The following is a 21,082-nucleotide window of genomic DNA, read 5'->3' on the forward strand; positions in this document are numbered from 1 at the left end:
GAGCTGGGACACATAATTCTGATTGTCATGGGTATGATGGTGGAAGGGGTGCTTTAAAAGGCCTTCATCAATGCCAGCTGCCCAAGGGTAGGACAGCAGGGGCAGAGCCCAGGGAATATGATGAGAGTGGGCCCAGGCTCCAACCTGCTGTGCAATCAAATGAGTGGCTGGCTCAGAAGCAATGGTGCAGCAGGGCCCATAAGGAAGAAGACTCTCCGGTCAGGGCTTAGATGGTGGCTGTCCCAGTGGGGCTCATTGTTGACATCACAAAGCCACATCCCAAAGAAGAATCCCTTGCTGCCAGGGTAAATCTCAGGCTTTGAGGTAGGGGAAGAAGACCAAGGTCATCACCTGGCTAGTCAGAGGCAGGTTGACAATCTCCTGGAATCATGTCATACTCGGTCAGGGCTTAGATGGTGGCTGTCCCAGTGGGGCTCATTGTTGACATCACAAAGCCACATCCCAAAGAAGAATCCCTTGCTGCCAGGGTAAATCTCAGGCTTTGAGGTAGGGGAAGAAGACCAAGGTCATCACCTGGCTAGTCAGAGGCAGGTTGACAATCTCCTGGAATCATGTCATACTCATCTTTCAAAGGCAGAGCTGCTCCAGTTCAGATGCCTAGCAGCCCCTCATCTACTGAGTCCTCCATTCCCCTCCATCAAACACCATGACTCATGCGGATGGGCCTTCAGGGCAGCAGTTGGAACAGCCTGAGCCTGCAGGGAATCCTGGCTCTCAGCCCAGAGCAGCTCACCTCAGAATTCCATGGCTCCGGAGTCTGGATGCAGAGACTGGGGTGGTTTGGAACAACCAAGTTCTTTTGGAGGCTACTTTCATTTTGCTTAAAGTGATGGCCAGCTTCTCAGAAACCATTAGTCAGAGCCAAGGAACACCTGATCAGGCAATGCTAGGACTCTCTCTGCCAGCTCCCCATAGGCTGGGGTCTTAATGCATCAAGCACTAAGCCAAGGCCAGGGTTCAAGGCTGATTCCACCAAAGACAGCCTCCTTGCCCTTTCAAGTCAACTCAACTCAGCCTTTGTATCTCCCCTCACACTAGAAGCAACTAAGTGGTACAGTGGCTGAGCCTGGAGTCAGGAAGACCTGAGTTCTAATTCAGCCTCAGACACTACCTAGCTGTGTGACACCAGCCAAGTCACTGGCCCTCTGGTTGCCTCAATTCTCTCAACTGTCAAATGGGGATAATAATAGCACCTACCTACCAGGGTAGTTGTGAGAACCAAGTGAGATGATATTTGTAAAGTGCTTTGCAAACCTGCTAGTGGCACATGAATACTTATTCCCCTCAACCACACTGGTCCTGATTACTCTCTAGCTCTGCCTCTGCCCTCTGACCTAGCTTGTTCCTAAGATTCTCTCTAAGCAGAACAACTCACTCCCTGAAGCCTGGTTCCTTTGTTGCCTCCATAAAAGAATGGTGTCTTTCCATCTCAGAACAGTCACTACCTTCTGCGGGGTTCCTGGCTAACAGAGACTGGGGGACCTTGGTCCCTGAAGAATGGGGCACTTAAGATTGGAGTCTGCTAGAAAGTGAGTTCTCTGATTACTGCTCTAGACCTCAATTTTCTTTCCTTAGGGAAATGGCAGGGAAAGAACTTCCAAGCAGCGTGACCTTGGAGACTGCAATGGAGATCCCAGCTCTTGGTCGACCCTTACATCTGGGGACACTGTATGACTGCCGCTCAGATACCTTCATCCCTGGTAATCACTCTGTGGAATGCAAGGCGTTGTTCCAGATGTCAGGAGAGGGCAGTGTTAGAAAAGAGTTCTTTCTAGGTGAAAAATGATCAGTGTAAGCAAGTCAGATTCAGAGAAAGTCTCAGGGACTAGAATGTGTCACCTTCTCTTTTCTCCCAGTTAGAACCCACCAAGATCACTTACTTCTGATGGGAGATGCTAGATGATGGCAAATCCCAGCCAGGAGTGAGGAGTGAAGTCTGAAGAGGGCAGGGTAAGGAGGGGCTCATTCATCCTGGAAGGGTGGAGGTCAAAAAGAGAAGTAATCTTTGAAAGCTCTAATAAAAAGAAGACCAAGTTTTTTAAAAACACTTTTAGCCAGAGAGAGAGTCAGAGCCTTAATTCAAGCAGACACAGTGTTGGGAGGTGGAGAGGACACACACACACACACACACACACACACATACACACACACACCCTACATCCAAGGTGTTTGTGCATGTGAACCAATCTGGTTAAAATAAAGTTGAAGGGCAGCCTTGAAGGAGAAATAAGACCTGATGGTTCAGAATGAGGGGTTGGCAGAAGGTGGAAGGACAGGCAATCCCATCACCTTCCCTTGAGAAGGGTGAGAGTTACAGGTTGTTTGAATATACATTGACTTTTGATCTTTACCAATAGCTAGAAGAGAGGCAGCTGGTGCCTCAGTCAATTGAGCACAAGGGCCTGGAGTCAGCAAGACCAGAGTTCAAATTCAGCTTCAGACACTTCCTAGCTGAGTGACCCTGGGCAAGTCACTTAACCTCTGATTGCCTGACAAAAGGATCATATGGAAAAGGAAAAGTCAATCACTCCAGTATGTTTGCCCAGAAAACTCCATCCATAGCCATGGTCCACAGGGTCAGGAAGAGTCAGAAACTCCTGAACAACAAGAACTATCTAGAAGAGCCACTTAATTGTATCCCACTCATTGCCTTCCTGAGTCACATCCCAGGAGCCAGTTAGTAGTATGCAGCTGGGTGGTTCAGTGGATGGACCTGAACAGACTGGCCCTGAAATCAGAAAGACTTCAATCCAAATCCAGGCTTAGGCACACGCTAGCTACGAAACCCTAAGCAAGTCACTTAACTCTGTTTGCTTTAGTTTCCTCATCTACCAAATAAGGATGATAATAAAAGTACCTGCCTCCTAGGGTTGTTCTGAGGATCAAATGAGATGATATTTGCAAAGTGCTTTGAAAATATTTATAATTTTTAATTTAATTTTTTCCAATCACATATAAAAACATGCAATTTTTGAAACAAACTTTAACGTTCACTTTCAAAAATTTTTCATGCCAAATTCTCTTCCTCTCTCCCCTCTCACTTCATTGGAAAGGCAAGAAATTTTACCTAGGTTAAACATGGGCAGTCATGCAAAAGGTATTTCTGTAGTCATGCTGTAAAAGAAAATATACAAAACACACATATGCAAAAAAAGTTTAAAAAAACTCTCTTCATTCATACTCCATCAGTCCTTTCACTGGAGGTTGATAGCATGCTTCACCAAAAGTCCTTCAGAATTGCCTTAGATCATTGCACTGCTGAGAATAGCTAAGTCATTCACAGTTGATCATCTTACAATATTGCCGTTAATTGTGTACGCTGTTCTCCTGGTTCTGCTCCCTTCACTTTGGGCCAGTTCATGTAAGTCTTTCCAGGTATTTCTGAAAGCATCCTGCTCCTTATTTCTTATAGCACAGTAGTTTTCCAGCACAATCATATCTTACGACTTGCTCAGCCATTCCTCAATACTCTGCAAATATTAAGGTACTATATTAATGCTAGGGAGTAAGATTATCGTTAGCTAGCAGCATAGAATGTCTCACCACAAGGGGCCTGGCCAAGACAACCCAGAAGGAGCTGTACTTCCTCAGAGGCATAACTACTCCTTTTCTGTCTCAGAGAATGTTCCAGAGATCATACCCTCAGCTAACACTGCCAAACCTGCTTTGTACATGCAATATATCTCCTACACCCATCAAGAACTGATGTCACTCTGGATGACCTCCTGTTCTCTATCTAGTTCAGACAATGTGTTAGGCTACTCCTATAGTCAGAAGACCAGGGCTCTGCTTTGATACTTGCTAGCTCTATGTTCTCCAAAAAGTTAACCAACACCTCTCTGAATCTCAGTTTATTTGTCTGGAAGATGGGGCTAATGATGATAGCACTACTTACTTCATAGAACTGTTGGGAGCAAAGTGCTTTGTAAACCTTGTGACCCCTATATCACATAGGCATTTCTTTAAGCAGCAGTCCCCAGGCTGGGAGGAGGAGAGGCTTCCCTATTTGGGGAAGGAACAGAAGGACTCAGAGTAGGGAGGTGTGTACTGGGGCCCAGGGGTGGGAAGAAGGAGGATCCAGATTCAGGGGTTCAGAGTAGGGAGAGGCTTTGTAAGGGTTCCCCCTTCAGTCATAGAAGGCTCAGGGGAGCAAGGAAGTTGCAGAGGCCTAGAGAAGTTCTTGCCAGGTCAGGAGTAGGATTTTCTCCACCTCTGCCATCTGTGCCTCTTGCCCTACTTACCCTCCTTCCACAAGCTGCTCCCAGGCCCAGCTGTCCCTGCTGGAAAGGACACCCTAAAGTGACAGGCTGTGGTCCCTCTGCAATCTGCCATTTACTCCCTAATGTCTCTGTCCCATTCTAGGCATCACTTTATGGGACAAGGAGACCCTTGAGAGAAATGTGACCACAGAAGAGCAATGCAAGACTGACTTTGACATCCTCACCTCTGATTCTATTGATGAAAAGACCAAGGCCATGAATATCTCTGCAGAGCTGAAAGCAAGTGTCTTGGGGGGCCTGGTTAAAATAGGAGGTTCTGCCAAATATTTATGTGACACCAAGACATCCCAACGGCAAGCTCGGGTCACTCTCAAGTACAGTATGACTACCCAGTATTCCCACCTCACCATGAACCACCTGGGGTATCAGAATATTGCTTACCATGATGTGTTTGATAAAGGGACAGCCACCCACGTGGTCACAGCTGTGCTCTATGGGGCCCAGGCTTTCTTTGTGTTTGATCAGAAAGTTTCCACCAATGAAAACGTTAAGGATATAGAAGGCACCTTGAAGAATAAAGTAAAGAAGATTCCCCAAGTATCAGGAAAAGCAGGGGGAAAGATGAAAATGGAGCACAGTAAGAAAAAATCAACCAAGGAATTTAGGTGTAAGTTTTATGGGGATTTTGTTCTTCAGACCAATCTGATGACTTATAAAGATGCAGTAGAAGCGTATGCCTCCCTTCCTAAGCTGCTTAGGGGCCGAGGGGTGCCCCTCCAAGTCTGGCTGTACCCTCTGGAGAAGCTGAGCTCCAAGGCTGCCAGGCTGGCTAGAGGAATCAGCATTAGCTTGGTATGCAATGCCCAGGACACTCTGGAGAAGTTATCTGAGTGTGACAAGAGGTGTAATGACATGCTGGAGGCACCAGAGCTCTCAGTCTTTCCTGCAATCATGGAAAAGGTCAGCTTATTCCAAGAGCTAAATAAGCAGCACAGACAGCTTTTACAGAAGGAAATAGCCAAGGCCTTACCCCTGATCAGGACAGGCAGAGCAGAGGAGGATGAGCTGACCAGTATTTTAATTAGGGAGAGCCAGTCCCCATTCAGCACTAACAGGCTCTCACAGTTCCTGGATCAGAAGCTCCAGGAGATGAAGGTGCTAAAGTCCTACCTCACCCTTCTGAAGGAGGTGCCAGTGATAGCCAACCAGAATGAGGTGGACGATGTGGTAATAGGCTCTCCCCATAGATTTGTCCTGGTGTTTGCACTCACCTCTTTGCAAGAGGAGCCCTACTTAGCAGACTGGAAACAGTGGCTGCGGAATCCAGCATCATTCAGTCCTGACTGTGAGCAAAAGACATATTCCTCATGGGTCAAGGACAGAGAGACAAGGAGAAAAGCAAGACAATTGGCAGAATCCTTTTCAACCTTTGCCAAGGCCAATCATTCCACTGAGAAGACTCACTTCATTGTGGCATCTGTCCCAGAACAGGAGAACAAGGGGGTCTCCATTTACCTCTATGAAAAGGGACTGCAGGTCAGCACCAACTTTGAGCTACCAGTCAAACCTCCCCCTCCCCAGATTGGTGAGGTCACACATGACTGTGTAGAGCTCACTGTGACCTCAGCATCTAGGCAGGAGGAGAGGATCACTGGCTATCAGGTTGAGTACCAAGTTGTAGGGCAAGAGGACTGGACCGCCATCCCTGTGTCTGGAAAGCCAGAGGTATTCAAAGTGAGGGGCCTACAGCCTAGCACAGAGTATCTCTTCCGGTTTGCTGAGGTGTGTGAGCCAGGGCTGAGTGAGAGCAGTGACGTGAGCCTCGTTGTGAGGACACTTCCCCTGACCTGGCCTCCTGGGAAGCCAGAAGCTGTTGTGGTGGGACCACAGTCTGTGACCCTGCACTGGGACGGTCCAAGGGTTGTTGGAGCAGGAGTCAAGATCAAGGACTATAGAATAGAGTACAGAGAAGAGAGTGAGGCTGTGGGTGAGGAGGGGGAAGGAGAATGGCACGAACAGAGAACAGGAAATGAGGGGACATACTGTGATGTCGATGGACTGACCCCTCAGACTGTGTACAGGTTCCGAGTTTCTGCCGTGTGTGATGGTGGCCGGACCAGTGACAGCAGTGACAAGAGTGACCCAGTGAGGACCCTCCCTACCACAGAAGAAGCTACAGTCTCTGGTAAGGGGCTTTTAGCAATTACATTCCATCAGGATGTTTCTCATCACTGGAATATTTGAAGTGTTGCAGGGGTTGATTAGGAGACTCTCATTGATTCCAAAGTCCACTCAATGAAATTACCATGGGTCAGAACCTGAGGAACTTATTTGCTGTTTGTAGGAGTCCATTTAGTGTGGGAGGGGGTGGGTCAAGGCACCTTTTTTTGACAGGTGACCTCACATTGAGCTTTTTTTTTTTTAAATCTAGACCTGTACTATGATCACAATTTCATGGAAAAATCCAACAATGGAAACTCCTTCTGTCCAGAGCAGGAGCTCACAGTAATTTGTGACTTAACAGCAGCAGTCCTTGCTGTTTTTTCTATCTTGCATCCCTTAGCAGTATGGTGAAGCCTATCAACCCCCTTGGCAGAACAATGTTTTGAAAAGAATGAAATACAGGAAGCAGCTAGGTGGCACAGTGGATAGAGCACCGGCCCTGAACTCAGGAGGACCTGAATTCAAATCCGGACTCCAACACATAATACTTACTAGCTGTGTGACCATGGGCAAGTCATTTAACCCCACTGCCTAGCCAAAAAAAAAAAGAAAAGAAAAAAAATGAAATAAAGTAGGGGATCACAAAAGAAACCAATTATATTCAAATGCAATTATTAAAATATGTATATTTTAAAACAACCCTACAAGTTCATGGATACCAAGGTAAAGATGCCTATAATTTAGGGATTTGTTGGAAGGGCACTGAGGTTTAAAGGACTTTACCCATCTTCACATAGGACATGAACCCAGGTCTTCCTGACTCCAAAGCCAGCCTGCTACCCATTATCCCACACTGCCGCTTCCTTCAAGCTTCTAGACAGTTTTTAAGCACCAAGTCTTACCTAATACCTCACATCACTAGAGACGCTGTATGACACAGAATTGACATCTTGGGTAACAAACCTAGGCCATAATGATTCTATTTAAGTAATCTAATATTCCATGAGTGTTTTCAGCTGCTGTGTCACCTTGATGCCTCATTCAGGCTCATGTTGGGCAGCCCACTAAGACTGTGGACAGTTTTCTGGTATTAACTGGTTAATCCCATATTTTCATCTGGTAGAATTCAGCCTCAGGACAGAGACTTTAGTTTTTGTTTCTGTTTCTCTTTTAAGCCTGGTACTTGATCAATTTTCATGAATTAAATTTGTTCTGATATTGTTTGGGTTTGGGTTTTTTTTTTCTGTGCTACAGAATCCTATTCCACCCCTCACTTTCCCCCCACCCCATCCCTGACTCTTCAACCACCACCCTGAGCTCTCTAGGCCAAAACCTTAAAAACTGCATTAAGATTTTTGGGAACCTCTCTATGTGTCCTGTTTGTTGAAGTCCTGTTTCCCTAGCCCCACCCCCCACCCCCACTTCTCCACCACCACCCTGGGCCTTCAGACTCGGCCCAAGGCTCTTTCTAGCTAGTGGCTCAACATTTTAACAGAGGAAGGGGAGCTGTGTTCTGGAAAGAGGATACCATGAACCTAGGAGAATGACATCTACTGCCACCTGAATCCCATTATTTTCACAGAAACATATACACCCCTGTTCTTCCATGTTCATGGCTCCACTCCCACCCCCAACAACCCCTGAGTGACACTCTTGCCCTACCCTAAACTTACCATGAAACTTACCATGACCTTCAATTCAGACCACTCCAAAGAAGGTCGAATGAAGGCTCTCTTTTTGAGTTCAGGGGGCTTAGAAGTGAGGATTCTTGGTCAATTCCTCAAAAACATGTCAATTATTACACCAGGAGGAAAAGGCCTTTCCAAATCAGTGATTGTGTGATAATGTAGCATCCATACTAGGAAGAGAAAGGAAGAAAAACCCATGGGAGACTTAGGTGTACAAAAGAGATCCATTAAAGGATATCTTTACAGCTGGCTAGAGATGGGAAGGAGATTTGCAGTTAATTAACACAATCAACATGAAGCATTTATTAAGTATTTACTAAGTGTCTAACACTGTGCTTGGTACTGCGTGATACAAATACAAAGAAAGAAGCAATTCCTGCTTGCAAGGAGCTCACGTTCTATTGAGAAAAATTTATATTCTAATGAAGGAATTGGCTTCCAGAATGGGGTGGTGGTATGGCAGTTCCTCCTAAATTTTCTTCCCAGCTTTCCCCTTTTGCACAAGAAAATCCCTCTTCTGATGGATGTAAGGGATGTGCTCTCTTTTTGAGGTGGGGGGGAGGTGAGAATGTTACAGGATGGTGATTGATGGGTGAAAAGGTGCTGTCTGCTACTTTTGCTTCCAGGTCTGTATGCTGAGATCTTTGAAGCTGTCATAGATGGGGAGGACAGAGAGTGGGGGAGGTGTACATTATAGGACTGGAATGGTGCCTCCACCTAGTTGAGGTCAGCTAAGAAACCAGAAGTGGAATTTCACATTTATTCACATCCAGGTGCGACGTAGTTGTTTGGACTCAGGTGGACACCTATCTATACAAATTCTTATTGGGGAAACAGAGGGAGGCAGATCTCAACTAGGGCTCCTCACTGGCAACAATTAGAAGAAGAGATTCCTGAATTTGAGGAAGTTTTGTTTTGTTTTTAAGGAAGAAGACTTATTCAAGGCACCCTACCTATTTTGTTTCCTTCATTTGATGGTAAGTGTTCCTCCCAGTGAATGATTATGTGATAACTCAAGTATCTTCACTAGGAAGGGGAAAAAGGAAATCCAGCAACAAGATTTATATGTTCGAAAATGATTTATTAAAAGTTACTGCTAAGGGCCCTAATCTTTTAATAGACCCCAAAGTTCTAGAGGGCAGAACCCATTTTAACCCAGCTCTAAGTAGGACAAAGGGCACAGGCTTTTGGATGATGAGGGATGGGGTGGGGGTGGCATGTCAAGGGGACATGGGATGGGTGGCTGTGTAAGATTGTAACCTGGAAAGGAATGGATCAATCCAGGCCTGGAAGGGAGGAGTCGAAGCGTTCTAACAGTATAAAACTTTTTCTCACTTCTGTAATCCACGCAATATCTTCTGAGAGGTGTGCCCAGTTCTCCCATGAACCTTAAAATAAACGATTCTTCACTCAAAAAAAAAAATTACGCCTATGTAGCTTCCCAGGGCCCAGGAGGATTGTAGATAGGAGTGAGAAGCTGTAATGCTCCAAATCTGCAGCTGAATTGGGGTAGTATGGAGTTTCCAAAAATGACTGCTCAGTTTCCCTTTACTGTATATGAAAAGTCCCTTCTCTGATCTCTGCTAGAGATCCCTAACTTGGGCTGGGGTGGGGGGGGGAGGGGTTGGAGATTCCAGGATGTTGATAGGTGAGGACCAAGGTGTTATTTGCTACCTCAGTTTCCAGGTTAGGGTCTTGGAGTCTAGGAGTAGAATAATTATTTTAGGGAAAGAGCAATAGGGAACTGAAAAATTCCCTGATTTATTCAAAAGTGGCTGACAAGGGAGCTATAAGAAAGTTATCTGTGATGTCAGCTGATATGGACCATCTAAGCCAAGATGGGCACTCATCAATGAAGTTAATTGGGCAAGATAGAGAGACCCTTCTTGACTGATTTTAGAGGCAATAGCAAAAACTATAGACAATCCTTAAAGGAAACCTGCCAATTATCTATCAAGTGATAGGAAAATGGCCTTTGGGTTGTTCTCATAAGTGACGAATCAGAGATTTATGGAGGTGCCCACATTTGTTTGTATTTTTTTCTGGGATGCTATGGGTGAAATGCTAATTCAGAGTCTAGAAGGAATGGGAAATAAATTTCTTTATATTGTATTTATTTTGTTAAGTATTTCCTAATTATAATTTTATCTTTTTTTAAATTCATTTTTTATCTTGAGTTCCAAATACTCTCCTTCTATCCATCCCTTACCCAAATCCATTGAAAAGACAAGTAACATGACACACATTATTTATCTGAAGTCATACAAATCATATATCCATATTATCCCTGTTGCAAAAAAAAAGCAAGATAAATAAACTGAAAAAAATACGTACTTCTATCTGCACGCAGAGTTCAGAGGTGATTATAGCTTTGCTCTTTGGGGATTTTCACTAGGAAATAGTCATTCAGATTCTTTAGAGATCTGAGGAATAAATTTCCACATCACACAAAGATCCACACGTGGGAAAAGGCCTCAATTATTAATATAGCTGGGTTTAATGTAGCTATGTATAAATGTGTACACACACATGCAATGTGTTTTCTAACAAGCAACAATGATTCATTCATTCATTATGTGCTCCAGAGGAAGGGTAGAATTTAAAGTGATATAAATTTAAGAAATGCCATCTCCTCACACCCCTCAAAGAACAGTCTCCTGGTGGCCTCCCTTTTGCTGACAAGGATCTGAGAATTTCACTAGGACAATAGAGAGCTGGCCATATTCAAAGCTCCTCCAGATAGGTCCAGAGGACCCATCTCAGCTTGTACTCCATGGGCATAGCCCTCAAGAACCTAAGGGTCATTCCATGTCATGATAGGATTTCTGAGCAATACTTTATTACAATCATCTACAAAACCCAGTCATTCATTCTTCTTTCTTGTTTCCTACAGAACCAGACAACAGTGGAGGAGACTCAAGGGAGCCAGAACTCAGAATTGTCCTTGTGGGGAAAACAGGGGTTGGGAAAAGTGCAACAGGAAACACAATCCTGAGCAGGAAAGAGTTTAAATCCAAGTGTTCAGGAAAGTCACTCACCAAGGTCTGCAGGAAAGCCAGGGGCAGATGGAATGGGAGGGACATTTCTGTGGTTGATACTCCGGGCATTTTTGACACCGATACTGCTGAGAAAGAAAACTTGGAGGAAATAGCTCACTTCATGACACTATCCTCCCCAGGACCTCATGCTCTACTCCTGGTGTTGCAAGTGGGTCGTTTCACCAAGGAGGAGAAGGCAGCCGTGGAAAGGCTTTGTAATATTCTAGGAGCTGAAGCAGTGAAGTTTTTGATCATTGTATTCACTGGGAAAGACAAACTGGGAGAAGAAAGCATAGGGGATTTCTTGGAAACCATTGATGACTCATATTTCAAGGAGTTGTTGGAGAAGTGTGAACATCGATGCTGTGCATTTGACAATAATGCTAGTGGAGCCCTGACACATGCCCAGGTTTCAGAGCTGATGGCCATGGTTGAGAAAATGGTGCAAGATAATGGGGGCACCCACTACACCAACAATATATATGAATCTGTGGAAGCACTTCTCCAGGAAGACACGGAGGCTCGTCAGCAGCGCTACAAGAAGCAATTTGAGAAGGAGAGAGAAGAAATCAGAAAGAAGTATGAGAAGCTAACGGAAGGACTGAAGAAGAAAATGAAAAAGTTGGGAAAAGAAAATGAACAATATGAGAAGCAAAAGGAAGAACTTGAGAAGAAAAAGAAAATCTTTGAGAATAAGAAGAAGGCCGAGTTAGAAGAATTAAATCTGATTTACAAGAAAAATTATAAACGTGCCCGAGGTGAGGCTGAGAATAATTGGAATACACTTTTTCAAATTGCAGGGTTTATTTTGTCCTGTGTTCTATCAGTTGGCATACATGTATTTCTCAAGAAAGCTTTCTGACAACTTGAATAATTTCACGTTAGCTAGTGATAGAAAGTGAACTTAAGTAATGGAGCTCACATGGTTAATAAGGGAGACAGACATTAGCTGAACCCAAGTCTCCTGACTACAAGTCTAATGTTCTTCCTGGTCCATCACACTGCTTGCTAAAGAACAATGCCTTTCAGAAGAATGTATCCTGATATTTTGCATTAGCAGATATAACTTCCTAATTTCTTATGTTCAGGCTATGGGAACAGACAGCCAGGAACAGACAGCAGAAGGCCAGAATTCAAAACTTATTGTGTACAATTAGGAATTAATTGGCCAAGCTCCATTGTGTGCTTTTTTTCTCCCCAGGAAGCCTTGGCTCTTTTCTTGGCCATCACTCCCATCCTACTTATCCTTTAAGAACCAGCTACAAGACATGGCCAAACCTTCCCTACCTCCTGTTCTTTTCAACTCTGATGATGCCTGTTCTCTACCTTCTACAGCACTTCCTAGAGAGGTTTTACCAGATTGTGGGGCATAGGTTACCTTGTCACTGTCACCATTTGGGCTCACTAGTATATTTTTTTTCATAAACACACTCTAAGCTCTTGGGGTACTGGAGGCTGAAGCTTGAATTGTCAGCCCTTCTAAGAAGCTCTCCCCACACCCCCATACTTTTTATTTACTCTTGTTGGGCTGTAAAAACCAGGGGGCAGAAACAATCTCAAGTTAGTGAGAAGTTTACTGACTGTCACATGCAGTAGCCAGAAGGCATACATGTACAGGCTGAATACATACCTGCAGGTGGCCCAAGAGAGAGACTACAAAATTCCCCTAAATTGCCCCAGTTTTCATACTCTTGATCAAACTCTGGTTTCTTCTCTTTACCAAGCATAGTTCCCCATTTGACACAATACTGATGCAAGTCCTTTTTTTATCCTGAAGAAATTCTGTTTTAAGAACAACCTGAGGTCTCCTATACCAACAATCCCGCAGTTTTATCAACAACCTTATTGCCTCCTTTTTCTATTTTCCAACCTTGTGGTTCAACACAAATTATTATCCCTTATAACAGCATTCTGTTATGGTCATGCACAAAATTTAACCTCTTAAGATATTTGGAGACCCCCTGTTTCACAGAGCTAAGGCCCAGCAAGCAGGTGGGTGCCCTGAGCTTGGAATAACAACAATCCTTTGTTTTCTGGATTATCTCACCCTCTGGCAAAGTGTACTGTACTGAACAGCACCAGGCGTTTACTGCCCCCTAGGGACCAGAGAGCCGACATGCTGCAGTCTAAAGCCATCCATTACAACCTCTTGAGATGCTCACAATCCCCGTTTCTTATAAATGCTAAGTAAACCAAACCAAAGACTACGCTCCTGTTAAGGCTACACTAACTGGATCTGTACCATGCTGTGAAATTACCAACCTGGACACTGTTCCCGTTGGACCCAGGAACAGCTGCATTGAGAACTGCTACTCCAGACCTAAAAATGATTGTGTTGTAATCCAAGCTCCTCCTTGTGGGCTTTGTGTTTATAAGTGCTGCCTTTGCCCCAGCATGTTAAGCTCTTTCTCCTCAGGAAGATTTCTTCTTGTAAGGGTTTCCTCACTTTGAAATTAAACTGCTGTTTCTGTGCTGACTCTCCTGACTCTGGCCTGCTTTGTGTGGTTCCCACCAGCCACAGGTTAGAGGCTGGTTCTAGTCCAGTTAACATTAATTGGTGTCAAAAGTGGGATTGGACATGGAACTGGGTCACTGGACTCTCCAGTACCAATGGGAAGTGGACTAGATGACACTAGAGATTTCTCCAGAGTCCAACCTTCCCCCTAGTCTGGTGAGTCCTCTTCCCTTTCTTCCTGCTCCAATCTCCTGAACTCATCCTTGACTGAGCTCACCTTTCTTTTTTAATTTTTTTAAAATTAATTTATTCATTTTTAGCTTTCAACATTCACTTCCATAAGCTTTTGAGTTTTAAATTTTCTCCACCTCCCTCCCATCTCCTCTCCCCAAGACAGCATGCAATCTGATATAGGTGCTATATATACATTCTTATTTAACATATTTAAACATTAGTCATGTAGTAAGGAAGAATTAGAATGAATGGGAGGAACCACGAGAAAGAAGAAACAAAAAAAGAAAACAGAGAGAGAGAACAAATAGTATGCTTTGGTTTGCATTCAGATTCCACAGTTCTTTCTTCTTTGTGGATAGCATTTTCCATCATGAGGCCTTTGCAGATGTCTTAGATCCTTGTATTGCTGAGAAGGGTTAAGCCTATCAATATTAGTCATCTCACAATGTGGCTGTTATTGTGTACAACTTTCTCTGCTTCTGCTCATTTCACTCAGCATCAGTTCATATAAGTCCTTCTAGGTTTTTCTGAAGTCTGCCTCCTCATCATTTCTTATAGCATAATAGTATTCCATTACATTCACATATCCCATCACGTTCAGCCATTCCCCAATTGATAGGCATCTCCTCAATTTCCAATTCTTGGCCACCACAAAAAAGAGCTGCTATAAATGTTTTTGTACATGTAGGTCTTTTTCTCAATTTTATGACCTCTTTGGGATATAGCCCTAGAAGTGGTATTGCTAGGTCAAAGGGTAGGCACATTTTTATAACCCTTTGGGCATAGTTCCAAATTGTTCTCCAGAATGGTTGGGTTATTCACAACTCCACCAACAATGCATTAGTGTTCCAACTTTCCCACATCTTCTCCAGCATTTATAATTTTCCTGTTTTGTCAAGTGAGTTAATCTGATAGGTGTGATGTGGTACCTAAGAGTTGTTTTGATTTGCATTTCTCTGATCAATAGTGATTTAGAGCATTTTTTCTATATGATTATAGATAGCTTCAATTCTTTCATCTGAAAACTGTTTATTCATAGCCTTTGACCATTTATCAATTGGGGAATGACTTGCATTCTTATAAATGTGGTTCAGTTCTCTATGTATTTTAGATATGAGGCCTTTATCAGAGACACTGGTTGTAAAATTCTTTCCCAATTTTCTGCTTCCCTCCTAATCTTGGTTGCATTGTCTTTGTGCAAAAACTTTTCAATTTAGTGTAATCAAAGTTATTCATTTTGCATTTCATAATGTTATCTATTTCTTGTTTGGTCACAAATTCTTCCATTCTCCATAAATCTGACAGGTAAACTATTCCTTGCTCTCCCCATTTGCTTACAGTATCAGCCTTTATATCTAAATCACGTACCCATTTTGACTTTATCTTAGTATAGGGTGTAAGATGTTGGTCTCTGCCCAGTTTCTGCCATCCTATTTTCCAGTTTTCCCAGCAGTTTTTGTCAAATAGTGAGTTCTTATCCCAGAAGCTGGGGTCTTTGGGTTTATCAAACAGTAGCTTACTATGGTCATTGACTACTGTCTCTTGTCTACCTAACCTATTCCACTGATCCACACTTTATTTCTTAACCAGTACTAAGTAGTTTTGATGATCGCCACTTTATAATACAATTTAAGATCTGGTATGGCTAGGCCACCTGCCCTAGAATTTGTTTTCATTAATTCCCTTGATATTCTGGACCTTTTGTTCTTTCAGATGAATTTTGTTATTATTTTTTCTAGCTCTATTAAATAATTTTTTTTTTAGGCAATTGGGGTTAAGTGATTTGCCCAGGGTCACACAGCTATTAAGTGTCAAGTGTTTGGTCTGAGGCCGGATTTGAACTCAGGTCCTCCTGACTCCAGGTACTCTATCCACTGTATCACCTAGCTGCCCCTTTTATAAAATAATTTTTGGTAGTTTGATTGGTATGGCACTGAATAAGCAAATTAATTTAGGTAGAATTATAATTTTTATTATATTAGCTCAGCCTACCCACACAGCTCACCTTTCTTTATGAAGAAAACTCAAGGGCCCCTTCCTTGACCCAGTTCTGAAAAGGATACACCTCTGTTCTCTACCGGCCTCTATAAATTTGATGCTATGTGACTCTGGTTGGTTTTTTTTTTTCCTGCATGCTTCACAGCCCTGTGCCCCACCACCACCACCACCAATCAACTGTTCCAGCCTTCTCTGTTAGGCTCCAGCCATTCCCAGGCGAGAGGCCATCGGGAAGCATTATTTGAAATGAGGATAAGCTAGAAGCCTTCCCAGTAATATCAGGGGTGAAACAAGGATGCCCATTATTACCACGATTATTCAATATTGTACAAGAAATGTTAGCTTTACTAATAAGAGAAGAAAAAGAAAGTGAAGGAATTAGAATAGGCAATGAAGAAACAAAAGTATCACTCTTTGCAGATGATATAATGGTCTACTTAGAAAATCCTAAAGCAGGGATTGGGAACCTGTGGTCTTGAGTGGCCACATGGAGTTCTGGGTCCTTGGGTGTGGACTTTTGACTGAGTCTAAGTTTCACAGAACAAATTCCCTTAATAAAAGGATTTGTTCTGTGAAGCTTGGATTCAGTTAAAGGGCCACATATGGCTTCAAGGCCACTGGTTCCCCAACTGTGTCCTAGGGAATCAACTAAAAAACTTTAGCAAAGTTGCAGGATATAAAATAAACCACATAAAGCATCAGCAGCAAGAGATTGAAAGAAAAATTCCATTTAAAATAACTGTAGACAATGTAAAATACTTGGAAGTCAGCCTGTCAGGACAGTCCCAGGAGTTATATGAACACAATTACAAAATATTTTTTACACAAATAAAATCAGATCTAAACCACTGGGAAAACATCAATTGTTCATGGTTAGACTGAGACAATAGAATAAAAATGACAATCCTACCTAAATTAATTTATTTATTCAGTACCATATCAATCAAACTACCAAAAATTATTTTAGGAAGCTAGAAAAAATCATGACAAAAATTCATCTGGGAAAACAGAAGGTCAAGAATTTCAAGGGAATTTATGACAAAAATGCAAATAAAGGTGGCCTACCTATATCAGATTTCAAACTACATTATAAAGTGTCAATTATCAAAACTATCTGGTACTGTGGAGAAACAGAGTGGTGAATCAGTGGAATAGATTAGGTACACAAGACGTAGTAGTAAATGACTACAGTAATCTACTGTTTGAGAAACACAAAGACTCCAACTTCTGGGATAAGAATTCACTCTTTGACAAAAACTGCTGGGAAAACTGGAAAACAGTATGGCAGAAACTAGATATAGACCAACATCTTACCCCATATACAAAGATAAGGTAAGATCAAAATGAGTACATGATTTAGACATAAATGGTGATACTGTAAGCAAATCAGGAGAGCAAGGAATAGGTTACCTGTCAGAACTATGGAGGGGGAGAATGTATGACCAAACAAGAGATAGAGAACATTATGAAAGGTAAAATGGATGATTTTGATTATGTTAAGTTTAAAAGGGTTTGCACAAACAAAACCAATGCAACCAAGATTAGAAAGAAAATAGAAGGCTGGGAAACAATTTTTATAGCAAGTGTCTCTGATAAAAGCCTCATTGCTCAAATATAGAGAGAAATGACTGAAATTTATGAAAATACAAGTCATTCCTCAATTGATAAATGGTCAAAGATATGAACAGGCGGTTTTCAGATGAAGAAACCAAAGCTATCTATAGTCATATGAAAAAATACTTTAAATCACTGTTGATTAGAGAATTGCAAATTTAAAAAAACTCTGAGGTACTATCTCTCATATCTATCAGATTGGTTAAAATGACAGAAAAGGAAAATGATAAATGTGAGAGAAGATCCGGGGAAAATTGGCACATTGGTGGAGTTGTGAACTTATCCAACCATTCTGAAGAGCAATCTGGAACTATGCCTAAAAGTCTATAAAACTTTGATCCAGCAATACCACTACTAGGGGAAGGACATACATATACGAAAATATTTAAACAGCCTTTTGTTGTGGTGGCAAAGAATTGGAAACAGAGGGGATCCCCATCAATTGGGGGAAATGGATGAACAAGTTGTGGTATATGAATGTACTGGAACACTATCGTGCTACAAAAAATAATGAGGGGGTGATTTCAGAAAAACCTGGAAGGATTTACATGAACTGATGCAAAGTAAAGTGAGCAGAACCAGGAAACCATTGTACACAGTTACAGAAGTATTGTGTAATGATCACCTATGATTGACTTAGCCCTTCTCAGCAATACAATGACCCAAGATAATTCCAAAAGACTCACGATGGAAACTGTTATCAATATCGACAGAAAGAATTAAAAGAGTCTAAATTCAAATCAAAATATACTATTTTTCACATTCTGTGTTTTTTTCCATATTTTTCCCTTTTGTTCTCTTTCTTCCTTCACAACATGACTTATATGGAAATATATTTTATATGATTGCACACAAATAACCTATATAAAATTGCTTATCATTTTAGGGACAGGGGAGGAGAGAGAGGGAGAAAATTTGGAACTCAAAATTTTATTTAAAAAATGAATGTTTAATTGGAAAAAATAAAATCCTATTTAAAACTAAATAAATAAATAAACGAGCTTCTCAAGGCAAGAAAGTGCTGGGGAAGGTGGGGAACATGAGATTGAATGCCTAAGGGGAAATGGGCAAGAGTCCATGTCCCATCTGGACACCAGTTAGAATAGAATACAGCTCTGGAATTCGAAGTGCAGGACATATCCTGATTCCAGAGTTGAGGGGCAGGGAGGGAGGAGAGGTGTCAGAAGGGCGCAGATTATAGGAACCAATGCAAGGGAGAGGCTTTAGAACAAAGGTATCCAGGTCTGACTTATGTACCTGGTGTTTGAACTGTAACATAGAGGGGAAACCAGTGTCTCATGCAACAAGGAAACTCTAAAATTGTCTGTTTAGGTGCAGAGGGACCACCCACAAGAGGTGAGAGGGGGGAAAATGAATAGCTTTACTACCTACTGGATACTACAAAGAAACAAAGGAAGAGCAAGGAGGCCAGAGAATTGCAGGAAGGACTGCTGCTGCTGCTGCTGCTGCTGCTGCTGCTGCTGGGAGCGGGGAAGCTCTGCAGAGGAGACATCGAAGCGGAGAAGCACAAAGACCATTACCCAGCTCAATTTAGGAGCAGCTGCAGCTTCCACAATCGGGAGCCCCATAGGACAGTTAAGTGGCTGAGGCTGTGCAGGGCTCTGAGGAAGGGCCCACCGTCAGCAGGCAGCATCTTTGATGAGCTTTGAGAACAGTGATGTGAGCCTGGCTGTGAGGACACTGCCCTCCTGAGAAGCCATAAGTTCTTATAGTAGGACCACAGTCTGTAACCCTGCGCTGGCTGGGTCCAAGTATGGATGCAGCAGGGCTCAAGATCAAGGACTATAGAATAGAGTACAGAGATGAGGCTGAGGCTATGAGTGAGGAGGGGGAAGCAGAATGGCATGAGCACAGAACAGGGAATAATGAGACATACTGTGACACTCATGGACTGAGACCTGAGACTGTGCACAAGTTCTGAGTTTCTGCCATGTATGATGGTGGCTTGACCAGTGACAGCAGTGACAAGAGCGATCCAGTGACCTCTCTCACACAGAGGTTTTTTTGTCCTCAATTAAGTAGCTGACTAAAGGCATGTTACCCAAAATATTTAAACTTCTTCTGACAACCAGAATTCTTTCTATCAGTTACGATTTTTGGCTGCATTCATAAAGACATACAGTGGCAGGAAGCCTTCACAAATCATTTATTACTAACCATTACTTTTCTAATCTGATTCCAAGTCTCCTCTAGGATTACTCCATCATTAACCCAACCTCAACCAAGTAGTTTGAGGGAGAAAAAAAGAAATAAATAAAAGAACTGAGAAATTAAGGTTATTTAGAAGGAGCAGAGAGATGAAAAATAAGATATGCAGACATTAGGGGTTTTTAATAGAAATGTGGAAAAGTTTCAAATATAAGCTAGTCCTTATCTTGAAAGCATCCTTAATGTATCTAGAGTCTCCGTTAGTTTGGCAACATACAAATGTGTTGTGTTTAAATCAGTTTGTTGCCTGAACAATTATGTTTGATATACTTGGAAAAGTGAAGGACTAAAAAAACGGAGAAAAATTTAGGAGACCAAATAATTTGCCTTGTCCCCATTAAGAAAAAAAAGGAAGACCCTCCTTTCTTCCCCCTTCTTTTTTCTTTTCTATACCTCCCCATGAAACTTTTAATATTTTTCTCCCCTAACCTTCATGTTTATACATAAAGGGATAAATAAAAGGGGTTATCTCATTCGTGGATGAAATCTAAAGAAGGTGTTTATATTTTTATTTTCTTAGACACACTCTCCCTTGCCCCCATAGAATACAGGTCAGTGGCTCTTTATGGCCTCCAGGATCCACTATAAAATCTTCTGTTCGGTTGTTAAAGCCTTTCATAGCATGGCCCCTTCCTATCTTTCCAGGATTCCTCCACCATATTCCACTCCATGTATTCAGCAGTCCAGTGACCCTGACCTTCCTGTACCTAGCTTTTTCACTGGCTATCATTCCACTCTCTCCTTGCCCATTTTGGCCTTCAGGCTTTCCTGGCTTCCTCCAAATTCCCCCAAACTCCAAAGGTGCTAAAATTGCACCTTTTGTAAGAAGCCTTTCCCCATTGTCCTTACTGAAAGTGCCTTCCCTCAGTGATTATCTCCACTTTATCCTGGACGTGTTTTTTCTGCACAAAGCTGTTTGCATGTTGCCTCCCACATTAGCCTGAGAGTTCTTTGAGAGCAGAAAATGTCTTTTGCCTTCCTTTATATCCTCAGTGCTTAGCACAGGGCCTGGCACAAAGTACGCTGTTAAATAAATGTTTCTTGATTTGACCATTTTGTCCCGTGGTTTCATTTTCATATGGGTTCCCAAGTCCAATTGTACCTGATTAGATCATAGGGCCTTTCGGGTCATCAACTTCCCTTGTCTAAGCCTTGCTGACAGCAAACAAATCACATTCGTTTGGAGGGTGAAAATAGGAACTACAATCATTTCATCACCTCAACCTCCAATAACATGGTGACTTAACATTAGAAAGGCCCCATCTACTTTGAGAGGGAAATCAAACATCACAAACTCTGGATAAGAGACCCTGCAGTTTTGTCTAAAAGGACTTTCACAATTTCACAATGGTAAAGCTAGGTAGTCACACCTCTTGTCCCCTGTCCTCCAATAAGAAATGTCTTCTCATTCTGATTAGCCCT

General features: G+C 42.5%; 2 protein-coding genes across 6 annotated transcripts in view; one reads left to right on the top strand and one right to left on the bottom strand.

Moving 5' to 3' along the window:
• Positions 1 to 447: 447 nt before the first annotated feature.
• On the top strand, positions 448 to 13,606 carry LOC110201946 (uncharacterized). 2 transcript variants are annotated; one of them, XM_020977849.2, is made up of 4 exons: positions 450 to 1,721; positions 4,384 to 6,426; positions 9,019 to 9,069; positions 10,986 to 13,606. In XM_020977849.2, exons 1-4 carry the CDS (start codon positions 1,601 to 1,603, stop codon positions 11,990 to 11,992), a joined length of 3,222 nt encoding a protein of 1,073 aa, XP_020833508.1. In that variant the 5' UTR covers positions 450 to 1,600; the 3' UTR covers positions 11,993 to 13,606. The 2 variants fall into 2 exon arrangements, with proteins under 2 accessions (XP_020833509.1, XP_020833508.1); XM_020977850.2 differs by lacking the exon at positions 9,019 to 9,069 and having other exon boundaries at positions 448 to 1,721.
• Positions 2,931 to 21,082, bottom strand: part of ATP6V0E2 (ATPase H+ transporting V0 subunit e2) — a 32,962-nt gene continuing 14,810 nt past the window's right edge. For 2 of the 4 annotated variants that reach the window (XM_078152979.1, XM_078152976.1), the window contains exon 4: positions 2,931 to 3,491. The gene's annotated coding sequence lies outside the window, so the exon portion shown is untranslated. Of the gene's footprint in view, positions 3,492 to 8,077; positions 8,263 to 21,082 lie in introns of those variants that run through there. The other 2 variants (XR_013486072.1, XM_078152974.1) reach the window with 2 other exon arrangements.

This window comes from Phascolarctos cinereus, unplaced genomic scaffold (genome assembly GCF_003287225.1).
Source record: "Phascolarctos cinereus isolate Bilbo 61053 unplaced genomic scaffold, phaCin_HiC Scaffold_1;HRSCAF=81, whole genome shotgun sequence".
Taxonomy (NCBI): Eukaryota; Metazoa; Chordata; class Mammalia; order Diprotodontia; family Phascolarctidae; genus Phascolarctos; species Phascolarctos cinereus.

Bases quoted from the DNA above. Each gene is read 5' to 3' on its own strand.
- LOC110201946 (XM_020977849.2), top strand. From the start codon at position 1,601: ATGGCAGGGAAAGAACTTCCAAGCAGCGTGACCTTGGAGACTGCAATG. The intron at 1,722-4,383 runs GTAATCACTCTG...GTCCCATTCTAG, and splicing joins CTCAGATACCTTCATCCCTG to GCATCACTTTATGGGACAAG. The intron at 6,427-9,018 runs GTAAGGGGCTTT...TTTGTTTTTAAG, and splicing joins AGAAGAAGCTACAGTCTCTG to GAAGAAGACTTATTCAAGGC.